The sequence below is a fragment of the Sarcophilus harrisii genome, chromosome 3 (genome assembly GCF_902635505.1).
Source record: "Sarcophilus harrisii chromosome 3, mSarHar1.11, whole genome shotgun sequence".
Taxonomy (NCBI): Eukaryota; Metazoa; Chordata; class Mammalia; order Dasyuromorphia; family Dasyuridae; genus Sarcophilus; species Sarcophilus harrisii.
The window spans coordinates 446,487,032-446,510,151 of record NC_045428.1 but is presented as its reverse complement, the minus strand read 5'-3'; the positions used below and the strand labels follow the sequence as shown (position 1 = coordinate 446,510,151).

At 33.6% G+C, this 23,120-nt stretch overlaps 1 protein-coding gene across 2 annotated transcripts in view; it reads left to right on the top strand.

Moving 5' to 3' along the window:
- Positions 1 to 23,120, top strand: part of MPHOSPH8 (M-phase phosphoprotein 8) — a 58,210-nt gene that overhangs the window by 33,340 nt on the left and 1,750 nt on the right. The window contains exons 10-13 of one of the 2 annotated variants that reach the window (XR_004233159.1): positions 3,760 to 3,914; positions 8,546 to 8,700; positions 17,850 to 18,081; positions 19,723 to 19,822. Coding sequence is in view for 1 of the 2 variants with exons in the window: in XM_003764435.4 (XP_003764483.2) it covers positions 3,760 to 3,914; positions 8,546 to 8,700; positions 19,723 to 19,850; positions 23,031 to 23,114 (522 nt within the window). In the remaining variant the exon portion in view is untranslated. Of the gene's footprint in view, positions 1 to 3,759; positions 3,915 to 8,545; positions 8,701 to 17,849; positions 18,082 to 19,722; positions 19,851 to 23,030; positions 23,115 to 23,120 lie in introns of those variants that run through there. The other variant, XM_003764435.4, reaches the window with a different exon arrangement.

The window sequence follows — 23,120 nt, the reverse complement described above, 5'->3', positions numbered from 1 at the left end:
TTTTTTTTTTTAAGAAAGAAATCATTACTAGAAGCTATATATGCCAGGCATATCTATAAATATTAGTAGAATAATTTGTCCTTATTAATAAGGATTTAGTCACAAAAATAAGCATAGTGTACATGGGAGGTAAAAGACTTATGTGTCTGGAGCTGAAAGGAAATATTATAGAATATTGATATATAAGATTGAAAGGGCTAAACTTGAAAAGAATCTCTTGAAGATCCAAGTCTGTGACTCTGGATTTTTTCTTTGTTAGTAGCATCTGCACAATAAGTTAAGACTTCATATATTTCATCTCGATATCATGTGCTGTGAGATGTGGGAATAAGCACTGGACCAGAAGACCTAGCTTCTAGTTCTTGTCTCTAGTATCAGTATCTTAGATGAGAAAACAGAAAGTAGCCTTACTAGTTTTAGAAAAATTAGCCTTTTTTTGCTTGATAAAAGCAAATGGATGGAAGTTTCAAAGAGCCAAATTTAGGATTAAGGTCAGGAAAAGCTTACCAACAATTAGAATGATTCAGAGGTGGAATGGGTTGCCTTGAGCAGTGGGCTACTCCTTCTTGGATAGCTCCATGCTAACTAGCACATATATAGAATCATCACTCATGTTATGTTGTAATATGTATTCTTGTTCAAGTACAGATTAGACTCAGATTTGGAAATTTCTTCAAAGAGATTCTGTGAATCAGTATTTTTTTTTTAATATATACCTTTTTATTTACAAGATATATGCATGGGTAATTTTTTTTCAGCATTGACAATTGCCAAAGCTTTTGTTCCAATTTTTCCCCTCTTTCCCCTCACTACCTCCCCCAGATGGCAGGTAGACCAATAAATGTTAAATATGTTAAAGTATATGTTAAATACAATACATGTATACATAGCCATAGTTATTTTGCTGCACAAGAAGAATTGGACTTTGAAATAATAACAGTTAACCTGTGAAGGAAGTCAAAAATGCAAGCGGACAAAAACAGAGGGATTGGAAATGCTATGTAGTGGTCTGTGAATCAGTATTGAGCTTTGTATTTTTCAGATGACTATTAATATATTCTAAAGTAGATGACATTTATAAATATTAAGAATCTATAAGCATGCAGATTATAATAAACTCTCAGCAAGAGAAAAATCTATGAATACTTCCATCACTAAATGCTTTTTAAAAACAACTCCATGTGAATCATGACAATTATGATTCATCTCTTACTAATTTATTTCGTTATAAGATCATAGGCTTTAGAAACAGTGTAACAGACCTGCAAAAGTCCATTCCCTTTTACTTATGATTTGCCCAAAATCACCAAAGGAGATTTTAAAGAGGTCTTCTGACTCCAAACCCCCAGGGTTCTTTTGATTATACTAGTTCTTCAGATGTTACTAAGTTATTATAAATTAAGTAGAATCTATCTATCTATCTATCTATATATATATATATATATATATATAGATTTAGATAGTACATGTATGTTACTGTGGGCAAATGTAGAGAAGATCATCTAAATACAAACCTTATTTAATATACATACATTACAGGGCATCTTATCCAGATGGATTTTCTTTTTAAATGTTTTTTTATACTCTTTGATATACTCTTTGTTCGTTCTTTGATGTTATTCTGTGATACTTCAAAAATGTTTTCCATATAAGAGAAAAGCAACAGACTAGCTGTGAGGATAGATACCATAAAAGCCATGATTATGTGCCTACTTAGGAAAAGGATAACCTAGGAACAGTATTTTTAATAAGTAGCTGGACTTTTATATTGTCATCTTCAAGGATGCTTTATTATCAGCTTTTAATTTCAAACAATTCTCTTACCTCTTGTTCTCATTTTTTGCCATTAATTATTTTTTTATGTTTTATAAACAGGAAGGCTATACGAAGATAAATATAGGTTACCATAAATACAGGAAGGGTCTTAATTATACGTGCCCCAAATTAGTAAAACTTATTTTCACTTGAAACAAATTGGTTTTTGTTGATTAAGTGCCTAGTTCAATAAAGATCAATATTTCATTTACTTTCAAAGTTTGGTTAGGTTGTTCATATAATTTTTGAACTCAAAATATACTAGAAAGCAAATAATGAGTAGTCTACTGTTATATTTTTCAAATGAGGAAACCAAGGACCACAGAAGATTTAACTAAGTATATACGGCTTCTTAGGATCAAAGGTAGGTTTAGACTCATGTCTTCTCACTAAGTAAAATATTTTATTCAGCTGTGCAAATATTCTATCTGATAGGAAAAAATTACCCCTCTAAAAGTATACTGGAGAAGGATGAGTAAGATAAATAACATGAATAAAGACACAGATAGTTGTAGCCTGAAATTCTTTTACAAGAAAGAAATTTACCTTGTTATCTGTGTTCTGTTCTAGATGCAATGAAACTGTCTTGATCGAATTTTTCCATCTTTTACAATGCTGCCTGAGATTTACTATATTTAGGTTGGTACATGGCAGAGTAAATCACTGCTGAAATAAATATGAAATTATTTTTTGATTCCACATAGTATAGTCAAAGAAGTGTGACAACTAGTCTAACAAGAATGCTTTTGTCAAGGATTGGCTCTTTTAACAACCATGTGGGTGATCTTAAAAACAGTAGAGTCTAGTAGAATGAAAATCTCTTGAGTGTTTCCCAAGAAGCCCTGGCATTTGGTAGCTTTTTAGCATAATGGAATGCTGGATCTTGGGTCAGTTCTGATCTACCTTGAGATACTTAAGTTTTGTGATGCTGGCCAAATCACTTCTGTCTGCCTTAGTTTCCTTATCTGTAAAATGAAGATAATAATAGCACTTACTTAAAAGATTATTTAGCAAGGACAAAATGAGATATTTGTAAAGTATTACAAAACTTAAAGTACTATAAATGCTAGCTTTTTGTTATGGGCCAGAACTTGAAACAGGGTGCTAAGGTCACTGGAATTGATAGAAACAGTGCTTATGTACTTGGTTCACACCTTTGGAGTTCACACCTTTGGGAGAGGTGATTATCCCAATATGGGGCGCCAAAATGTAATGTTCTCTAAATTATATTCTCTGGGAGCAGATTTCTTGGGGGGCTTCTAGAGGCAGCCTTAGTTTCAGTTCAGTGTAATAATTACCTTAAATGCAGCCAGGAGTTAAAGTCCAATCATTTATTGTCTCTTCCAAAATAGCCCTCTTAGCTTTCCTTGGTTCGGAGAGCTCTTGTTGATAGTCCTTTGCCTCTGCCAGCTTCAGCCTCCAGCTCCCTCTGAATTCAAAGCCTCCAGCCAACACAGTGGTGGAATATCGAATGGATCTGACTACTCCAAGAGAGTGGCTTGTGGGAACTGTGACTTGTGAATCTCCTCTACTGAATCCTGACTTGTGAATCTCCCAAAAGTCTCTAGTTGACTTGTGAGAGCTCCTAATATATAATTTCTTGAAGGTGTGAACTCTAAAGTGTGAGCTAATGTGTGAACTCTCCCAAAGGGGTAAACTCCAAAGGTGTGAACCAAGTACATAAGCATTGTTTCTATCAATTCCAGTGACCTAGCACCCTGTTTCAATTTCTGGGCATAACATCTTTTATTATTTTTATCATTATTGTCAATCACAAAAATATCTTTTGAAGGCCACCTATTTTGAAGAGTCAAGTAGACCCTGTTCTTCCCTTGAAGAAATTTCTGTTAAGTTTCAATATCTTCATACACACACCTACACACATACACACAGACTCCTTAGACTTTATATAATTACTTGTCTTAATTTTTTTTCCTGTTACAGGCCTGTAAAAGAGGAAACTCAGATATTGTAAGACTTGTGATTGAATGTGGAGCAGATTGTAATATTTTGTCAAAACATCAAAATAGTGCTTTGCATTTTGCTAAGCAGTGTAATAATGTATTGGTGTATGATCTGCTGAAAAGTCACTTAGAAACGTAAGTATCAAATAAAGATGCTTAAACGTATGCATATTTAGGGACTTGGGGGCATTTATTTGAATTACAAAATATACATTTTTAATGAAAAATAAAATTTATTTTCAATTATTTCATAGTAACAATTTCAGCTTCATCATTCTCTAATACAGAATGCCTTCCTTCAAAGAGCTTCAAGCCACTTTTCAGCTACAGCTGTTTAAAGATTCTGTATAATGTATGTTGTGAGTCATTTCAAGGGTAATTTTAACTAAATCATTTTGTGACTTACACATTGATTTTAGGACCTAATCTACACGTTGAAATGTGACTACTCTATAACTGTAGCTTGTAGGTCAAGGTTAGTCAGAATTCAGTCATTTATCAGTACTGTCAGGTATACAGGTCACTGTCTGATTCTTCTAAGTAGTCATCAGAATTAGACCCATAAAATATATGTATAAAAGGTCAGTAAAAGAGAGGATAGTTGCCTCTTTGAGCATCAGACAGCGCTTTTTAAAGCTCTCCTTCATTGATTATATGAACTTGCAAAAATTGGATACATCCTATAGTCCTGGGGGTGAGAAGCTTCTTCAGTATGATTGGGAATTTCTATACTGAAATTGGGCAGGATGGAAAACTAATGAATCTTGCTTTTTCATTATTCTTTTATCTGCACCATGACCTCTTGAGAAGGCCCAGAGCATTGTTGGCAACAAAATGTTTTTAAGAAAGGTAATTTCAGAGGCAGAGCCGAGGTGGCAGAGTAGAGAAACACTCAGCTAAGCTGTCCCAAATTCCCCTCCAAAAACTCTAAAATGACACCTCAAATTAAATTCTGGTGCAGTGAAACCCACAAAATGTTGATTGAAACAATTTTCCAGTCCAAGACAACTGAAAAGGTTGAAAGGAAAGGGCTGTTCCTGGTGGGGATGGGGTTATCAGGAGCACAGGGAAGATTGTGGAACAGAGGCCCAGCAGAAGGCATTGAGGTAGCTTCATTGGCAGCAGTAGCAGCTTTGGGAACTCAGCCCACAGACAGTGGTGGCTGGGGGGGAAGGAGTGGGGAGGAGATGGCTGTACAACTGGTCAGAAGGAGACTGCATAGGATATTATGCTGCTACTGTTAGGGCTCTGTTGCATTGCCCATATATAGTTCTGGATCATAGTCCCACAGTCAAAAAGAGCTATAGTAATTGTGGGGAACATGGGTCCTAGTCATGGTTCTATGGTGGAGAGAGGACTGCTTGTGGTTGCTTATGGGAGAATAAAGACCCTGATCTCAATTCCAGGGCAGAGAGAAGCACTAGCAATTGTGGCTATAGGAAAGCGGGGCTATAGGAGTCACAGTCCCAGGTCTAGGAGGAGTGCTAAAGCTAATGATTACAGTGGAACAAGGTCCCTTCATGGATAAAGACCAGAGTACAGGCCAAGAGAGCATTGACCACATCTCTCCTTAAATCATACAACAAGCATGGAAGCATGGAAAACCTATAGGCCCCTGGAACTAGCTCTGAAAATAGCAGCAAAATAAATCTGAAACTTAGAATAGTGCCTCCTCCAACTGGGGAGCAGAATACTACTTTAACAATAAAATAAAAGACAAAACATAGACTGAAAAAATGAACAAACAAAAAAAGAACCTAACCATAGAAAATTACCATGGTGATAAGGAAGATCAGAATGTGAACAAAATGTGAGAAAGAAAATGGATTCAGAACAGCTACAAACAAAACATCAAAGAAAAAGTGAATTGGTAAAAAAAATTTCCAGAAAAACTTAAAAAAGAATTTTAAGAATCAAATAACTTAGAGGAACAATTGGAATGAGAGTGATGCAAGAAAATCATGAAAAGAGTCAACGGCTTATTAAAGGAAACAGGAAAAAATACTGAAGAAAATAACACCTAATTAGTGTAGTAATTTCACTACTATATAAAATATTTGGAAAAATAAGCAGTCTTACCAAATTTCTTTTATGACACAAATAAGGTGCCGATCCCCAAACCAGGAAAAGCAAAACAGAATAAAACTATAGAACAATTTTCCTAATGAATATAAATGCAAAACTTTTAAATAAAAAACTTAACAAGAAGTTGACAAAGATTATTACAAAGTTCATACACCATGACCAGGTGAGATTTATACCAGGAATGCAGAGATGATTTAGTGTTAGAAAAACTATCAGCATAATTGACCATATCAATAGCAGAAACAACAAAAATCATAAAATTAAATTATAGAACTAGAAAAAACTGTGACAAAATTCACCTGGAAGAACAAATGATCAACAATATCAAAGGACATTAATGGGGAAAAAAAAATGACAAGTTTAGCATGGTTTAGCAGTACCAGATTTCAAACTAGATTACAGTAGTAATCATCAAAACAATCTGGTATTGGCTAAGAAATAGAGTAGTGAATCAGTTGTATAGATTAGGTATACAATACATGGTAACAAATGACCTTAATAATCTAGTGTTTGATAAACTCAAAGATGCAAGATGTTGGGGAAAGAAATCGTTATTTGACAAAAATTTCTGAGAAAATTGGAAAGCAGTTTGGCAGAAATTTAAGTATAGGCCAATCACACACCTTATATACCATAAGGTAAAAGTAGGTAAGTGATTTAGATATAAAGGGAGATGCGATATAAGCAAACTAAAGAAACATGGAATATTTTGCCTTTCAGATATATGGGCAAGGGAAGAATTTATGATTAAACAGGAAGTAGAGAGCATTAAGGGATGTATAGTGCATAATTTTGATTACGTCAGATTGCAAAGGTTTTGTACAAACAAAACCAATGCAGCCAAGATTAGAAGGAAAGTAAATCTCATTTCTAAATATAAAGAGAACTAGGTCAAATTTATTAAAAATATGTCATTCTCCAATTGATTGACCAAAGGCTATGAGCAGGCAATTATAGAAGAAGGAAATCAAATCTAGTTATAGTCATGAAAAAAGTGTTCTAAAGTACAATTGGTTAGAGAAATGCAAATTAAAACACCCCTAAAGTGCTTCTTCAAACCTATCAGATTATATGAGGGGATTTGAAAAATTGGAACACCAATGCACTCTTGGTGAGTTTTGAACTGGTCCAACCATTCTGGAGAATAATCTGGATCTATTCTCAAAGGGCTATTAAAATCTTTTCTGCAATACCACTAATAGATCTTTATCTCAAAGAGATCAAAGAAACAGAAATATATATATATATATATATATATATATATATATATATATAAAAAAAAAAAAATATATATAGCAGCTCTTTTTTGGTGGTGGCAAAAAAATTGGAAATTGAGGGGAAGCCATCAATTGGGAAATGACAGAACAAGTTGTGGTATATAATTGTGATGGAATACTGTTCTATAAGAAATGATGAACCAGGATGCTTTTTGAAAAGTTAAGATTTACTGGAATTGATGATGCAAAGTGAAGTGAGAAAAACCAGCAGAATGTTTATTGTACACAATAGTAACATTGTACCAGGATCAACTATGAATGATTTACCTATTCTCAACGATACAGTGATCCAAGAAAATTACAAAATACATATGATGAAAAATGCTGTTTACCTCAGAGAAAGAACTGACAAATTAAAATGAACTTTTTTTCTATATTAAAGCTTTTTATTTTGTAAATATTTTGTAAACATATGCATAGATAATTTTTCAACTTTGACCCATGCAAAACCTAATGTTCCAAATTTTCCCCTCCTTCCCCCCACCCCCTCACCTAGGTGGCAGGTAATCCAATCCATGTTAAATATGTTAAAATACATAAAATGAACTTTTAAAAACTTTACCATTCTGGGGTTTTTCCAGGGGTAGGGATCTGATTTCTTTTGTAACATGGCTATTTTGGAAATGTTTTGCATTATTGTATATATATAATCTATGTCAAATTGCTTAACTTCTCAAGGATAGGGATGAGGAGGAAGAAAGGAAGAGAATATGGACATAAAGATTTTTTTAAAGTTTATTTTTGCTTATATCAAATTGAGAAAAAAATAAAATAAAAATTAATTTAAAAGAGACAAGATTTCATTACTTCCATGTACAATCATTTTGACAAGAATTTCGAAAAGGTCTGCTATAGTGATTAGATTTGGTGACTCTTTGTAAAGAAGTCAGGAGTTAACATTTGTATATACTTGGCTGTTTGCTAAAGTCCTTAAAAATGTTAAAAAGCCTTAAAAAGTTTTTCTTTAAACTTTAAATGTTCCTTTTGTTGAGGCTATTTATTAGTAAATCCTTTGTAAATATATATAAATTAAATTTCTGAATAGCTTTGTTCAGATTTGGATTGCTTTTAGTATTCATACTTCAGCATTCAGAACACCTCAGTCCTCTCAAAATCTGAATTATTACTTTTTTTTTTCACTGTTTTTACTGTATTATTACTAATAATAACAGATAAAGTTTACTAAGGAGATAAAAATAATAAAAATTTGAAGATCTTTTTATTAAGAGATTGTTTCACTATTAAGTAATACTTAACTATGCTATATGAAATATGGAAAATTAATCTGATTTTAAATAACATGTTTTAATCATCAATCACTTTTTAAAAATATTAACTTTAATGGATTCTAATGCAGAAAAACTTATCCAGATTAACATTGGTGATTGTGTCTTCTTCTTTCAGGCTTTCAAGAGTGGCAGAAGAAACCATAAGGGATTATTTTGAAGCCCGGCTCGCCCTCCTAGAGCCTGTGTTTCCAATAGCATGTCACCGCCTTTGTGAGGGTCCAGACTTTTCAACTGATTTTAATTACAAACCACCACAGAATATACCAGAAGGTGCCCTTCATGGTTTTCTTTTATACAAACTATAGATTGCAGTAAAAATGCATGGTATCTTCCTATAGGAACAGTATCTTCCTAAATGACTCAGTCATTTAATATTGTAATTCAGTCCCAAAGGTATTTCTAGGTGTATATACTTTATGAGAAATGAAATAAAACAGAGTAGTAAGGCGGTTGACTAAACTAGGTATAACCAAAAGAGCACAATTCTAGAGGTAGAATAATTTTGAGTGTTTATTATGAAGTTATCTAAGAAAGGAAAATAATAGAAGGCATGGAAAAAATTTGGTACCTTACTGAGACCAAAAAAAAAAGCAACTGAGATGACATTGATAATTATTAATCCATATTCAATATTCCCTATAAAATTATTATTACATGCATTGAGGACATTCTTGAAAAAGATGTTGGAATAGCCAAACAACTTCTATAAAGGATACAGGGACTATGTTTTTACAATCATGCAATTGACTGAAAGATCTAAGGAAAGAGTAGACACTTGTTTTTTGACTATAGAAAGCATTTGATTTTGTGTGGCAAAGTACCAGTCTGTTCTAACAGTTGCATCCCATATGATGTCGTAATCATACTAATAGGAACAGAAATTACTGTTTGACACTTTTCTGGTTATTAAGGCTGAAAATGAATAGGTTTGCTATAGATGTGTACCACCATAATGGAGAGTACCCCTTGTGGAATCCAAATTAAAGAGCTATTCTACAAAGATGATGTAGTCTTCTAGATATTTCTTTTTGTACATGGCATTATTTTTGATATCTTCAATCTTCAGAGTATTTCAAAGCCTCCTAAATAAAAGCTATAATCACTTTTAAAAATTTTTCTCATTTAGGAAGAAGTTTAGGCTAAAGAATATTTCATCAGACTATAATTTGCAGTTAGATGAAAAATTCATGGAGCCTAGTGTATTGTTACATACTTTTTGAACACACAATATAGATACTTGACTCAGTCTAGAGATGAAAAAAAAAAGTGCAAGTTGGATTGCCTCTGGGACATTGCATATTTCTTTGACTAGAAATGAAGGGCCCTCTTTTGTATTTTAAACATTGTTTATCTTCTGGTGGTGTTACATATCTGTGAGTTGTGGACCATTGTATTTTCTGAAGAATTGAAGTTGAGGATCATGCAAAGGGCAGTGGAGAGCATAGTGAGTATAAGGATGCTGCAACACATTGTAAATGAGGAATTATGCAGTAGAAATTATGTAAAAAAAAGAACGTTAAGCCATATTTACAGTAAAAGTGAGAGATAATTGATGACTGTCTCTTAGTGCGTGCTTTTGATTTCGTTGTAATCCAGAGAATGTGAGGAAGGCCCCTAGCTCATTGATTAAACAGACTAGCAGTTTTATGGGAAGGCAGAGATAAGATCGAGCATGGATGGGTTGAGATTTACTTTATTGTAAAAACAATGATAATAACACAGTTTATATTGAGAATTTTTCCTATATGTCTTTTAAATCTTTTAGAGTTTAATGTGAAATTTAAACTAGGTGATGGTACAGTAGATAGATTACAGGACCTGGAGTCAGGAAGACCTGCATTCAAATCCATCTTCTGATATTTTCTAGCTATGTGACCATGAGCAAGTCACTTAATATTTTTTGGCTTTGGTTACGTCATCTGTAAAATGGGGATGCTAATAATAATACCTTCAAAGATAGCTGAGAGAGTCGAATGATATAATATTTATAAAGTACTTTGCAAATCAGCATATAAATTCTAGGTATTGTTTTTAATTGGACTTTGAAATAATTAAAATTTTTCATTATATAGTTCAGAGGAATAAAAATAAATAGGATACAAACATGCAGGATTTGAGTAGTCACAATATTTGGTTATACATTTAATTATTGTTAGTTTTTCTTTAGTTTGTTTATTTGACTTTTTGGAGATGGAAGATGTCACTTGAGATAAAGGAGGAATGATGAAAATAATGCCAGCCATCATGTTAGTGCCCAGTAAGTGTTTGTTTAAAGAAGAATACAAAATAAAAATGAATGACAAGTTGCTATAAAAAAGGCCTGGTGATGAATTTTCTTGAAAACTCACTGGGAAATATAAGGAGGAAAGGGAAAAAACAGAGTCGAATAATTGACTTACCTTTGATGAAAACTCCAGCCTCCTACTTGTTTTATGAGTAGTCATGAACTCATCCCACTCTACCCCAAAATTTGTCTCTTGGGAGATAGCCTTATGGCAAATAGCAGATAGCTATATTGTTTTTAGGCAGTAGACATAGTTTTCTATCAATAACATATAGCAGACTGGGTTGTCTTTAGAAAATTACACGCTCTCTTTAAGAACCCCAAACTTTTCCCTGAAAGGAAGGCCTATATTTTTAACTGCTATTTTTTTTTTTTTTTTTTTTTGATGATGGCTTATAACTGTTACATATACACTAGGGTTTTTAAAGAAATGAAGTCAAGTATTACCCAATAATCAATAGAGGGGACATGGTAGGTGTGAGCAGGCTATAGTCTGTTGCAAATGAGAAGAAATTATACAGATAAAGCTTATAAAAGACATTATAAGAGAAATATATGAAAAAAAGACAAGATGACTGTTTATAGGGAGAACAAGAAATAACTGATAGCCTATGGTCTCCATTTCCAGCTTTGTAGAACTTGTTAGTGATTGTATTATCTTTTAAGAACCCAAGGTCAAAAAGCTATACTCTTTGTCTCAGTGATCCACTATTAGAAGTAAAGCCCAAGGACACCAAAGAGAAAAACAAGGTTTCATATGTGACAGAATATTCACAGCAGCTTTTTTTTCTTGTTGAAAAGGACTGGAAACAAAGTAGATTTTCATTGATTAAGAATGGCTAAACAAATTGTGGGACATAAATATAGTGGAATATTAATAAACTGTAAGAGATGATGAATATGAAGAATTCAAAAAGGCATGGGAAGATTTAGATGAACTGACTCGATGAAGTAAGCAGAAGATAATATTCATGATTTTAAGCTATTCAAGCTTAAAATTACACTAAGATTTTTGGAATGTCCCGTGTATGATAACTACAATACAGATGGAAAGAATCAAAAAATGAAACAGAATGCTTCATAATGCATCTGTATGTGTTGTTTTCCCCATAAGGCTGTGAGCTTTTAGAGAACAAACTTTATTATTGGTATCCTCAATATTTTAGCATAATGTTTTACACATAGAAAGTACTTAATAGATACTATAAATTCATTCATTTATAATTTTAATGACCAAATTATCCCTAAAGCAGAAATGAGAAAATGTTCCTTTTCCCCTTTTTATAGATGTGGGAATGTGTATACATGCATATAAATAGTTAAGATTGATATAGATAGATATGTATATGAGTGTATGTGTTTTATATGTGTGTGTATATATATATATATATATATATATATATATATACACACACATATATACATAGATATAAACATACATACAAAGAAAAAGTGTCGGAATTTGTTGAAGTGTTGGTTATTTTTGCTGAACAACAAGCAAAAATTTATTTTTATTTATTTTATTTATTTTCAGCAAAGCAAAAATTTATTTTATTTATTATATGGGAAAAGTTGGACTTCTTGAAATGGAGAAGAAAGGGCCAAAAGATACTTTGGAAATGGTGGTGGTATATATAGACCAAAGATACCAGTGAAATTAAATAACAAGGAAAAATAAAGGGGGAAAAAATATTGTCTTCATATTACAACAAGATAGTGGATTTAGCTTTTTATTAACTAACAGTAAAATGTTGAGTTAATTTTCAGAATAGATGTTGCATTTTAAAATCATTTCATTAACTCAATGAATTGATTAATTTAACAGGTTTTTTGAAATTAAATTGCCTACTTTTTTGTTGTTTATTCTTAAATCAGCATTTTCACCTTTTAAAAAATAAATTATGTTCATTATTATCTTTAAAAATTACCTTTTTTTTTTTTTTTAAACATTTATCCAGTTTACACTTTCTATTTAAAACTTTGTCATTAGGAAAGAGAAGTTCAGGTTTCTCCTATTTAGTAGATTTGTGACTAATTATTTGAAACCAGAATCTGAAACCTTCCCTGTCTGAAGTCAGAAACCTAACGGGGTGCAGAAGGGATTGGAGGGACCCCTCCAATGCTTGGGACTATGATTCTTTATTAGATCCTTTTTTTTTTTTTTTTTAATTTTTAATTTTTCCAAACATATGCAATCTGACTTGCATTCTTTAAACATTGTTTAGGTTGCCAATGAGTAAAGTTTGATGTCAATGATAGCAGTCTTCAAATAGTATCAAGTTTGTTATACAGGATAATTAGTGCAAAAATGCTGACTAATGCCCAATATGACAAAATAGCTTTGAAATTAAAAGCACATCTCATTGGGAGAACAGTGATGCTGTACACACAGGCTGAAAGAAAAAGTTCTTTTAAAGGGTAAAATTGGTACCAAGAAATGAATCTACCAAACTTGATAAGGCCCAATCTACTTTAAGTCATTTTTAGGCAAAACACAGCTTGGCATCAGTTAATTAAGATAGCCAGGCAGTGCTGCTCTTAGGCTCAGGCAGACCTGACTTGTTCTTATGACATCTCAGTCAAACTGAGACCTATTGAAGATCTTATGTTAAAGACCATGCCTAAGTGCAGAAAACCCCCACAGCTGTGAATCATAACACACTTGAAGGAATTGCAAAGCAGTCTTTACTGACCCAGATGTTCCTTGTTAATTGGGAATGGAATAAATTGGAGACAAGAGGGAAGAGGAGAAGAGGGGTCAGAGAATACAACTGCCTCTCGGTTTCCTTGTATCATTATCTTTCTCTCACATAAAGGGATCTGTTCTGCTGGTCAGAATTAGATCCCTAACAGTCACTAGCAGATTGCTCCTATAGCAATCTTAGCTTAAAAAGACCAGGATCTTCCATTGCATCCAGGACCATCTCCAGTTGTCTTGATCTATATTTTGCCACTGGACCCAGATGGTTCTGGAGGAGAAAGTGAAGCAGGTGACCTTGCCCAACCTTCCTCACTTAAATTCAGCTCTCTTGCATGTCATGGCATTACCTCCCTGATACTGTGGTCCTTTTAGAGAACAAAGGACAAACAACAACAATGGCACTGTGACTGGGCTAGTCACTTGACATCTCAGTATCAGGCTCATCTATAAAGATTTGGATTTGGTGCTCTGAGGTCACTTCTAGCACCACATGTGTAATATTGTAATTTCCTTTGCTCAGACAGAAAAATAAAGGCCTTTTTTAGCCATCACATTGGGTAGACAGACACTGCAAGAATGCAGCAACTTTTTTTGGTTTCCACAAAGGAAGAAGGTGGGACATATTGTTGGGTCTGTGAAAGGGATAGAGATGTAGCACACAAACCTGGCATATTTCTTTTGTCTTTCTCAAGTGTTAACAGTAATCCAATAATGAAGTTAGGTTGTTGATTTCATTGCAGAAAAATCACTGGTTGAAAACTTGATTAGATTTGTGAGAATTGTGTTCTTTTCTTTATCAGTTTCAATGTAAAAAAAATGTATTTAGTAGACTATGAGTCAGAAAGAGAGAGTGAATTGTTTATTGTGGCAATTTATGGTACCTTAATTAAAACTTTTGATATCACTACTATTTGCCCATGATTTTATATATTCTTTTTTATTGTATTCTTAAGGATTTCCTTTCTTATTCCAGATAGCAAGTATTTAAAATCATTTACTTTCTCTTTAAGTCCCTAACTGCCTCCTTCCTTACAGAAAATAGTCTCTAGCATCACTGAGTTTGAAACTATCTAATGGCAATTTGCCCAGTTACCCTCTTCCATTCTTCAAAATTTGTGAGCATTATTAATCATTTTTTTTCTCCTGTCAGAAAAAGATATTGCTCTGTCTTCTTTTACCTTCTCTAGCACCTTATTCCAGCCATCATTCCCCCTCCTATGTATCTTGTTTTATTTTATTTTAATTTTTTTTTCTTTTGAAAAAAATTATTTTGTTTTAATCAGCCAAGATCCACATTCTCATTCTTACTCCCAACAGCAGCCTACTTGTCCCCACCCAGTTAAGAATACAAGAAAAAGAAAACTCATTACAATGTGTATAGTCAGTCCAACTCAGTTTCCATGTTGAATATGTCTAGAAAAATATATATTGCATTCTATACTCTCCCTTCATCTCTCTCATCTTTGTGATTGTGATTTTTTGACACATTCACTTAAATTTTTCAAAAATTCATGTTCTTCACCTGTAATTTAGGGCTTTCATTTATCTGTTCAATTCAAGAAGTATTTAATAAGCCACGCCACCAGAGATACAAAGTCAGCAAGTCAATGAGCATTTATTGCACTAAAAATGTATTATGGTCCTAGACATTGTACACTGCTCTGGAACTTCCAATCTACTAGAGGTACAAAGGAGAACATAATTTAATACTAAATAATTGAGATAAGGGACAGGAGAAGAAACCACTAATAATTACAAAGGAACAAGAAAAGCCTCCTTTTGGAGGTAAAAGATGGCTAGAGTTATTAAGGGACAGAAGTAAGGGCACATACCAAGCAAAAGGCAAATTATTATTTATCTTTTGTTCTTAAAAAAGGACCATAACATCAGGGAGGTGATAATGTGACATGTAAGTGAATCAGATGGAAGTAAGGGAGAATTGTGCAAAATCATCAGCCTCACTCATTCCTTTGTTCCTATCTGGGTCCAGTGACCAAGTATAGATCAAAATGAACTTGGATGCAATAGATCAACTTGGCCTTTTTAAGCTAAGATTTTTAATAGGTCTCAGTTGGAATGAGACAATGCCTTATCAGTGATTAAGACTAGGTAAGAAATGAGGCAGAGAATGGCCTTTTACCTAGTCTAAAAAAAACAAAATAAAACAAAACTATCTGAAAGGGATAGACCCCCTCTGGGTTTCTGATCAAAACAGAAGGAAAAAAACTGCTATTTACATTCACTCTGAGCCAATTAGGGACAGAACTAGAATCTTGGGAATTAGTTTTATAGCTCTAGTTCTGTCCTTAGGTAATTGTATAAATCTGTTCATCTCTTTGGAGTTCAGTTTCTTTATCTGTAATTACAGGGTTAGACTAACCCCAGGTTTGACATTCATTGGGTTTGTGTGAATCATTGTTACAACATAGCAACAACATAAAATTTCAATATCAGAAATGCAAATTACAATATATATATCTGTGAATCTCTGGGTTTTTTGTTTTATTTTGTTTTGTTTTGTTTGTTTTTTAAATAACTGGGTTTAAATGACTTGGCCAGGGACTCACAGCTAAGAAGTATTGTGTCTGCGGGTTGATTTTAACTCAGGATCTCCTGACTCCAGGGTCAGTGCTCTGTACACCATCTCTTCCCCTCTCCCTTCTCCTTCCCTTCCCTCTCCTCTCTCCTTTCTCCTCTCCTCTCTCTCCCCTTCTCCCTCTCTCTTTCCCTCTCCCTGTCTCTCTCTCCCTCCCCTCTTTTTCTCCCCTCTCTCTCTCTCCCTTCCCTCTTTCTTTTGCCCCCTTTTTCTCTCCCCCCCTCTTCACCCCCTCTCTTCCCCGCTCCCTATATATGTATGTAAAACTATTAAACTGGTTCGACAATACAAGTCTAAATATTGAAGAGCAATGGACATTTGAAGTGTTTTATACAAATATAAAAGTAGATTTACTTTACATTAAGTGGAAGGTTTCTTGGGAGATGAATTTTTTTGTTTCCTGTTCTAGTAGGTTGGAAATTACTTTTGTTATATTTTACAATATTGAAATTCCAGTTGAATTAAACTGGGTGAAAGTAACAGTTTGAATACAATTAATCTTTACTAAGAGTGTAAAGCTAGAAGGGGCCTTTAAAATTATGTGACCATGATAATATCAGAGGTAGGATTGAAATTGGGTCTTTTAATTCTAGGACCTCATTTTTCTTTCTCCCTCCTCACTCTCCTATGCTAAGAGGGAAGTAAAAGCAGGCTATATCTAGATTATGAAGGGCTTTAACAATCAAAACAAAATAGATTTTATTTTCTTCTCAAAGCACTAGAGAGCCATTGCAATTTCTTGAGCAGTGGAATAATATAGTTAGAACTTTACTTTCAAAGAATTGTTTTAACCACTGTGTAAAAGAAGATATTGTAAAGAATGTATGGGAGAAAGCACAGTTAGAAGGCTCACCACAGTTAGTGAGATGAGATGAATGAAGTAGTTTTCTATGAGAGGAGTGAGGAAACATATTTATAGGTTGAATTAAAAGACTTTAATATTGATGATGTTGTATTTGACTAGGGAGATACAGAAGTTAAAATTTTAACTGCTAACTTGTAAATCTGGATGATTAGAAAGACGTTGGTCCTCTCAACAAAACAAGGGAAAATGAGGGATAAATTTAGGGTTAAAGATCATCTATTTTGAATGTATTGAGATTGAGATGCTTGTAAGATGATAGAAATGATAGATGTGGAGAAGGAAGGAGGAAGGGATTGTCTACTATATTCCAGTCACTATGTTAATCACTTTACAAATATTATCATATTTGATCTTCACCACAACCTTAGTAGGTAAATGCTGTTATGATCCTCATTTTACAGTTGGGGAAACTGAAAAAGTCAGTAAATATTCTGATCAAAGTCACACAGTTAGTGAATGTCTGAGGCAGAATTTGAATTTATGTCTTCCTAATTCTGGGCCAGTAGTATATCAGTTCCTTCATTTTCCAGAGCTTGAATTCAAGAAAAAGATGAGGACTAAATATGTAGATTTGGCAGTCTTGCTTTAGGTTATGTTTACTGATTGTATAGAAGCCAAAGACAGTTATACTTGGTGGTAGAATATAGGAAAATGAGAAGAACCAGTAAGATAAGGAAGAGAGAAGATAACTGGTCAGTAGTGTCAAAAGCTGAAGAAAAGTCAAGAAGGACGAAGGCTTTTGTTTATTAGAAAAGGTTATTGGTGGTAGACATTAAGATATCATTGATCATCTCAGAATAAACCAGTTGCAGCTGTCTTATGGAATTGGAAGCCAAATTACAAAATGGAAAATGAGTGGGTGGTAAAGAAGTGAAGGCAATGAATGTGACAGATTAAAAGGGAATAGTATATTAGTTTCAGGGGGCTAAGGCTCAAAGTAAAGGGTTCTTAAAGCTGCATTTATTTGTTACAGGGAAGAAGCCAGTGAATAAGAAGAGATTGAAGGTGAAAGAGAATAGGTGATTTGACAGAGCAAGGTCACGGAGAGAATGGCAAGGGGTGGTGTGGAGAAGTTGGTGTTGACAAAGAAAAGGGCCAGCTCAGAGACTGGAATGAAGAAGAAAAGTGGATTTGATGTTGAGGTTTTTAAAACTGTGAAGAGGGAACTCGAAGTGAATGAGCGTATTTTCACAGCATAGTAGAAGGTGAAGTAGTCTTCTGAGAGACATTTAGGTTTCAAAACTTCATTCCAATTTAATATGTCCTCCCTTTGTATATTCTCCATTGAGATGAATTATTGTACAACACTCAATATTACATCTTTCCTTTCTGTCTCTTTCCTCATCTTCCAGCTTTTGACATCATCTGTAGTATTCTTCAAGGATCAATTCAAGTGCCCCTTTTTGTTCAAAGCTTTTATTGAACAATTTAGAGTTTACAAAAAATTGTCCTGTGAAATTAGTTGTTTAAATATTATTCCCATTTTATAAATAAAGAAGTTCATCTTCAAAGAAGTAAGTAACTTACCCAAGGTCCATATCACTGCGAACTGTTGAATTTGAACAAACACAATTTGATTTCAATAACCTGCTTTTCTGTCTTTCTCTATTCTGCTTTTTTTGATATCCAAAATCTGCACAGGCATGGGCAAGAGATGTGTCTAATTAGGCATGTAAACACTACGGTCATTCTTAAATATTTTCTGCTTTTTTTGATATCCAAAATCTGCACAGGCATGGGCAAGAGATGTGTCTAATTAGGCATGTAAACACTACGGTCATTCTTAAATATTTTCTCCTTGTTTTATTTTTGACTCTTTTCTCATCATTTCTAGCCATTCAGCTCCCAAGTTCTGAGGATTCTGCTTTCATAGTACTTGAACATCCACTTCTTTCTTTCTTTTCCCACTATCATCACTTTAACAAATCCTCCTTGCCATATTCTGGAACTAATGCAATTTAATTTCTTTCTTTCCATTTCCTGCTGGTCATGGGGGAAAAAAAAAAAAGATAGGTCTTATTAACCTGTGGTTACATAGTTCATAGTCCAGCAAAGTAAATTCTCACATTAGCCATATCAACAAATTATGTTTGCCCTGAGCCTCTAAATCTGGGTTTATCATTGCATTGATTAGAGTTTTTAATTCTTCTGAAGTTTGTCTTTACAGTTAGTTGTATAAATTAATCTCCTGGTTCTGCTTATTTTATTCTACTTCAGTCCTTAAAAATTTTCCCAGCTTTCTCTAAAACTGTCTTTTTTGTCATTCCTCGTGTTGTAGCTGAGTAATATTGTCACTTAAGACATTGTGATACTGTCTTTATCTGTTCTCCAATTAATGGGCACCCCTTTCCAGTTCACTATAAAAGGAACTTCTATAAGCAGTGTCTGTGTGTGTGTTTGTGTGTGTACATGTGTGTGTCCTTTTCCTCTTTTTACACATCTCTCTAGGACATCATCTAAACTCTATTTTTCCCCAATTATTTCCCAGCAGTTTTTGTTAAATCGTGAAATCTTATCTCGTTTGATTTATTGAACACGACTACTAGTTTTTTTTTTCCCCTGCAAATTGTGTGTTTAATGTGTTTCAGTGATTAATGTCTCTAGTTTAAACTAATACCAAATTATTTTGATGATTATGTTTTGCAGTCTAGTTTGGGATTAGGTATCAGTTAAAGTCCCTTCCTTTTCCCTTTTTATTGTTTTCCTTTAGATTTTCAATCATTGTTATTCCTGATGAATTTATTTAAATTGATTTCTAAGAAAATTATGGTATGAGAATTGGCTTCTTATTTCATTCTATTAGTTTGTGTATAGAGAGATTTCATTGTCTGTTTGTTTTTATTTAGGCTCTGGAATTCTTCTGTTTATATTCCATGCAAACTTTTTTGGTAAGGAAGTCATTGCTCGACTTTGTGGACCATGTAGTGTACAAGCTGTAGTTTTGAATGACAAGTTTCAACTTCCTGTATTTCTGGTAAGATTAGTGTATATGTAATTGAGTTAAATTACATTTTTTAGTCTTCCTAATAGTATTTGTAAGAATTAAATAGGTTTCGTGATACTGTTTAATACTGAAAGGCACATTTTTTTTTTATTTTTTACATTTTTAAATTTCTTAATTAACAGAAGTATGATTAGTAAATCCTTGGTTAACCAGTATTTAAGGAATGAGTAGCTGTCACTTAATCAGGGGAAAAAAATGAATTAAATACAATATCCTGATGTTTGTCCAGAATTCTACTTTAGCAAATAAATAATCTGATGAAAATAATTAGGTAATTCTTTGATAACCATTTATCACTTCAGGGTAATCATGCTAGACATTAGTTCTTATATTATATAGAGATGTAGAAGGCCTAGAAAAATAACTAAATGTACGCTAACCCAAAGTATTTGTTGTTCTTCACCCCTCTCCTCTGTAAATCCTCTGTTAAGAAGTTGCTTTCTAATCATTTGTTTTATTCTCTTAATTGCCTAGGAGATAAAACCCCCAAATGACTTCACTTTATGGTTCTAGTAATGTTCTTGAAATGTTTTGGCAAGAGTTCAGGTTTAGGGGAAGATTCTGGGAAGCTAGAAGAATAGGTCAATAAATTTCAAGCTCTCCAGATTTTCCTCATAAGCAGAAAAAATTTGTGCCTAGTGGTGAACATAGACTGGTGAAAAATAAGGATGATTTGGAGCAGAACTGGAGTCTTCCTGATACAACCCAAGCTCAGAAGAAAGACTTGGGGCTAAGGTTTAACCAATGTGAAATGCAAACACATCTGGGCTAGCTCTGCAGATTTACCAAGTGGGGACCCCTCAGTTTAGCTGGGTTTGACTGGAGCCTTAGCAGGAACCACAGAAATTTGGACTTCCCAGACAGTTTACAGAGTCAGGAGTCTTGAGTCTGGAAGGACTGAGGGAACCTCTACTGAATCGGAAGGCCAGGCTCAGCTGTGTGCACAACCTACCTGTGACTACAGAAGCAGTGGGACAGGAGTACTGGTGGCTATGGGCACTTACAGGAAGGTGGAGCTTTTGGTTTGGGGTTCCAGGTCAGAGGGGAGAGCTGAGGTGAAGCTAGAGGCACCGTCCTCCCACCTCATAATTAGAGTTTTTTGCATTAATATTCTCATTAAAAAAAAAAAATGAACCAGCAAAGAACAATGAAGCCCAATCATAGAAACTTAGTATGGGAATAGGGAAGATCAGGGTTCATTTTCAGAGAAGGACATTGAAGTAAAAAAAGCTGCTTCTACCCCTGAGAATAATATTAAATAGCTCCCTTCCCAAAAAGAATTTATAGAAGAATTCAAAAAAGTATTTAAAAGTCAAATGAGAGATTGAGTAAAGAATAAAAATTAAAAACCATCCAAGAAAAGCAAGAATCTGAAAAAGAAAAAGTTAACCAATTAGAAAAGGAAGTACTCAGAAATGAAATCAGCTCTTTGAAAATTAGAATTGGGCAAAGGGAAGTCAGTGATAATTTGAGAGACCAAGAAATGACAAAATAGATTATGAAGAATGAAAAAATAGAATAGAATGTGAAATATAAGAAAAACAACAGATCTGGAGCACAGTTTAAGAAGAGAAAATATAAGAATAATTCATCTACCTGAAAACTGTGATCAAAAAAAGAACCTTGACACAGTAATACAAGAAATAATCCAAGGAAATTGTCCTGAAGTGATAGAACATGAGGGAAAAGTAGAAATAGAAAAAAATTCACCAATCACTCAGAGAGATCCTTTGTAGAAAACACAGGAATATTATTGCCATATTTCCAAACCCCAGATCAAAGAGACAATTTTATAAGAAACAAGAAAAAAATTTCACATACACTGCAACTAAAATTAGAATTTTACAGGACTTAGCAACAACCACAATAAAAGACTGCAGGCCCTGGAATTATATATATACAAATATTCAAAAGAACTTGGCCATAAGCCGATATGATATGATATTCCAAAAATATATCCAGTAAAATTATCCATAATATTGAATGAGGAAAAATGGATATTCAGTGAACTTGCAGATTTTCAGGACTTTCTATCAACCAAACTCAAACTTGGTAAAAAGTTTAACTTATGACAGCTAATATCCAAGATCAAGGATTGTATAAACATGGACAAATTGTTTTCTGTTTTTTATATGGAACTGGATATCATATGTTTTAAGACTGACATCAGCAATAGAGTAGTTCAAAAGAAAGATTGAGGCAGAGTTAAAATAATTATGTTATACAAATGAGATACAGAAGAATAGAGATAGAGGCATTAGAAAAGGGAGAAAGGCTCATAGTTCTGAAAATCTGCTCACTTTGGGAATGGGTTAAATAGGCAATACTACATGTATAGCATGAACGGTATAGCATCCTCCAAAATTATAAAGAAATGAGGGGAGAGGACTGGATGGAGGAGGAAGCAAAGGGTGGGAGAAGACAAAGGAAGAATCCAAGGATGGGAGGAGGCTAATAGCAAGGCAAATTAAGGAATAAAATTAAAACAAAGAAAGAACAGGATTAGCAAAGATATGTGGAGGTGGGGGTCTTAGCTATAGCCTACTTGGGGGAAGTGGTGGAGATGAAAGGAGGGGGAGAATAAAGTAAAAAAAAGTATGCAGCAGAGAACAAAAGAACAAACTACAAGGAAGTAAAGAAAAGATGAGCATTCATGAATATTAATTTCTTATATATCCTTTTTGAACTGGAAATTTACTGTTCTATATTTTGAATCCTTGATGTTCTGCTGGATACATGACAATGTTCTGTTTTGTTTTGTTTTGTATTTGTTTTCTGTTTTTCTTTTTTCTTACTCTGTTTTTAATAAAATAAATTTAAATAAAGATAAACAAAATTTTTTTAAGAGTTCAGTTGTAACTTTCTGTCAACATGAAAATGTAGTACATATGTACATTGCTTATAACTTTTCAAAGACAGCTCCAAGGTAGTTCTTCTTCATACCTTTTCTAAAGTATCTTCATTGTGATAGACTTGAATGTTGCTCTTTGATCTTCTTGGGTTTGAATCATAACACAATCTTGCTTTCTTTTGAGTTACTTTGTTATTAAGGCTACTTTAATAGATTTTTAATGATTTACTTTACATTCCTGGAACACATGAGGTTATATTCATATATGTTCTGATTAATTTTCTTTTGTTGCCTTTTAGGATAGCCATTTTGTTTATTCCTTCAGCCCTGTTGCAGGCCTCAATAAACTTTTTATACGTCTGACAGAAGCACCCTCTGCCAAGGTAAAA